This window comes from Asparagus officinalis, unplaced genomic scaffold, assembly GCF_001876935.1.
Source record: "Asparagus officinalis unplaced genomic scaffold, Aspof.V1 AsparagusV1_Un791, whole genome shotgun sequence".
Taxonomy (NCBI): domain Eukaryota; kingdom Viridiplantae; phylum Streptophyta; class Magnoliopsida; order Asparagales; family Asparagaceae; genus Asparagus; species Asparagus officinalis.
The window spans coordinates 46,448-48,327 of record NW_017973050.1 but is presented as its reverse complement, the minus strand read 5'-3'; the positions used below and the strand labels follow the sequence as shown (position 1 = coordinate 48,327).

At 38.7% G+C, this 1,880-nt stretch overlaps 1 protein-coding gene across 1 annotated transcript in view; it reads left to right on the top strand.

Annotated features, from left to right (window-relative positions):
- The first annotated feature begins 370 nt into the window (after window positions 1–370).
- The window catches only part of LOC109828170, a 16,210-nt gene continuing 14,700 nt past the window's right edge, over window positions 371–1,880 (top strand). Inside the window, exons 1-2 of the mRNA XM_020395200.1 lie at window positions 371–567; window positions 1,554–1,727. Of these exons, the coding sequence (XP_020250789.1) occupies window positions 534–567; window positions 1,554–1,727 (208 nt within the window). The 5' untranslated portion in view covers window positions 371–533. The remainder of the gene's footprint in view (window positions 568–1,553; window positions 1,728–1,880) is intronic.

The window sequence follows — 1,880 nt, the reverse complement described above, 5'->3', positions numbered from 1 at the left end:
TTTATCAATCAAATGCCAAGATCTCCTCATGAGCAAAACTAGGGGGAGGATAAAGATGAGATCTTGGCCTTTGATTGATAAATCGATGAGATCTTGGCCTTTGATTGATAAATCAAAGGAGCAAAAGTAGGGGGAGGATAATGATGAGATCTTGGTTTTTGATTGATAAATCAAAGGCTAAGATCTCTTTATTAGTAGATATTAGTAAAGGATCCATTAGTAGAGGATCCCAATCCCCCAGTTATAAGCCTGAGCTTTCCGTCGACCCTGAGCCGCTGAGAATTGGGCACTGGGCCTTACAACCATTCTAATAGTTTCAGGCCGGGTCGGGTCGGGTTCGGATCTACAGACAGAAAGAACAGAGAGGGCGGTGGAGAAATTTATGACGAGTGGCGGAGATTTCAAAGATCTAAAAAGCAAAGAGCAGCTTCGACCAAACCAAACCAACCCTGTAAATTCCATGTAAATTCCATCAGATCCCTGTGCTTCGTTTCTTCGATCTCTCTTTGCTCCCTGCAGTAGCTTTTGGATTAATGGAGTCCGCTGGAATTCTTCGCTCCTTTCACGGTACTTTGCTTAATTTATTCTTGGTTAATTGATCTAAAGTTTGGATCTTGGATAACACTCGTTGTTTTTCTGAGTTGAAACAGCCAAATTTGGACTTGTGGAATTGGTTCAATATGTGATTTTGAGGCAGGAAATCTTTGCTACTAGAAGAGCGTAACCATTGATAGAACTAAAGTTCATCTTATTGCAGTAATCAGTATTTCACAATCCAACCTTCAAAGCTAAATGGCGAGTGATTTACTGAAATGATGTTGGGTTAGAAGTACTTGCAGAGTACCTCAGTATATCAGGATTCTAAAGGTTTAGGGGTTTTCTCATATTGGAACCTAAATTGTATCCATTTTTGATAGGTTAGTTGCGGATAGACCCCATGTGCTTTCGCCAAATTGAACTTACTGCCCCTGTAGCTCTATCGTTGCAGATAGACCCGTTCTATTGTTGCAGATAGACCCACTGAGTAATAATCTATTGCTGTTGATAGACCCGCGGAAATGGGTAAAAAAAATTCACTCTGGGAGTCTATCTGCCACAATAGAACTACAGTGATATCAAGTTCAATTTGGCAATACTGCAAGGGGTCTATCCGCAATTAATTCTTTTTCTTATATTAGATCCAGAATCTTCATATTTGTAATTTACACCTCAAAAATCAGTAAGTTGTTCTAAAACACCTCATACTTGTAACTTAGACCCTTGTATCCGTTAGGTTGTTTTTAGTGACACCCCCATTTTGAACAAATATGAAGATTTGGGGGCCTAAGATAAAAATGTGATGAAATTTAGGGTCTACAATGAGAAAAAACCGTACGTTTTATGAGGCTCATTTAATCCCATATGTATTATTTCAGTATAAGTATACATAGTTATTGCTTTTAATGTTATTTACCACTGTTTGCAATCATGACTAGAGCTGTAGATTTCAGTATTGCGTAATAGATCATCATCAGACTTATGTTTTTGCGTTAATATTTACTGCTGATCATTAGGTGTCATTCTACCAAATCAAGAACCTCAGTTCTTCTCTGAGAAACCAGTTGTTGCTTTGAAAACAACTTCGCGGGGTTTGTTGGGACGACAGGGTCTTATATCTTCGTCAGCAAGGCAAAAAGGACGCATCATAAAGGCATCAGAGAAGACATCAGCATTGACATCTGATAGCGGTTGTTCCCGTTCTCCTTGTACTTTGCTAAAAATCAATTATAGTCTCTTTTGGAATTATTAATTTCGTGCTTCTACGTTTGCCTTAGTATCATAACTACTTGCCACCCATGCGATGTATGGGAATTGTTATACTAGTTTGGACGTGGTTATTA